A 1,018-nucleotide genomic window follows, 5' to 3' on the forward strand; every position below is an offset into this window, starting at 1 on the left:
CCCTCCCCCCAGCTCTAACCACTAGGTCCCCACCCCTCCCAAGCCAAGGGGAAAACCCAGGAGTCCTGGCTCCTGCCCCTGCTGTAACCACTAGGCTCCTACCGTGTACTTGTCCTCATGCTTGGACTTGAGCATCTGGGCCACCTCGCGGAGGTGGCCGCGGTAGCGCTGCTCCTCCAGCCCCGGGGGGAAGAAGACGGAGATGATGCGCTCGGTGATGTACGTCAGGTCCAGGTCGTAGGCGCGCTCCATCACTTGGTCCAGGCTGAAGCTCCTGGGGGGCAGGATTATGAGCAGGGCAGGGGGTCTCCCACCCCACTCTCCTCCAACAGGCATGGGGGTCCCAGGTCTCCCCTCGGCCGTGCCCCCGACCCCCTCACCTGGGCAGGGTACTCCGCTGCTTCCCCGTGTTTAGGGACTTAGTGGAGCCCTGGAAGACAAAGGGGCGGTCAGGGTCCTGCCTCGTTTCACGGGCACTGGGCAGCCCCGGTCTCGCACGGGTTCACCAGGGAGCCATGTGCGAGGGCAGTTTCCCCTGGCCCCTTCACGCCCCGCCAGCTCCAGCGTGCCAACCGGGGCCCGGGGGCTTTGGGGGGCATTCCCGATGCAGGGGCCGGGGGACTCACCAAGTGCTCGATGCGCCGCGCCGGAGCCGTGTTCCTCCTCTGGCGTGTGGGAAAGAGGGAGAGAGGAGAGGGGGGATGGAGCCAGATCCCGGAGCAGCCAGGCCGGGCGCGCAGCCAGCGGCCCCGGGTCAGCAGCTGGAGCCCTTATCCCTCCCTTGACGGCTGCACGGATGTGTCGGAGCAGGGGAGGGGGATGGGCCGGGACCCCCGCATCCTGGGAGCTGGAGACCCGGCTCCCTTAGCTCCTGGCTCTGCAGCCAGGAGGGTGCAGCTGTGGGGGACGGCGAGGGGCCCCAGGCAGAGGCGGGGGCTCCTTCCTGACCCCTGCCTGCCCAGGAGCATGCAGGTGGAGGCAGGGGCCGCCTGCTAGGAATCCCCCCGCCCCCCAGCCC

General features: G+C 69.0%; 1 protein-coding gene across 1 annotated transcript in view; it reads right to left on the reverse strand.

Annotated features, from left to right (window-relative positions):
* TNS2 (tensin 2) overlaps positions 1 to 1,018 on the reverse strand; it is a 19,866-nt gene that overhangs the window by 12,204 nt on the left and 6,644 nt on the right. Inside the window, exons 5-7 of the mRNA XM_025212273.1 lie at positions 627 to 665; positions 381 to 430; positions 103 to 274 (exon numbers count right to left, since the gene is read on the reverse strand). Of these exons, the coding sequence (XP_025068058.1) occupies positions 103 to 274; positions 381 to 430; positions 627 to 665 (261 nt within the window). The remainder of the gene's footprint in view (positions 1 to 102; positions 275 to 380; positions 431 to 626; positions 666 to 1,018) is intronic.

This window comes from Alligator sinensis, unplaced genomic scaffold, assembly GCF_000455745.1.
Source record: "Alligator sinensis unplaced genomic scaffold, ASM45574v1 scaffold1542_1, whole genome shotgun sequence".
Lineage (NCBI taxonomy): Eukaryota > Metazoa > Chordata > Crocodylia > Alligatoridae > Alligator > Alligator sinensis.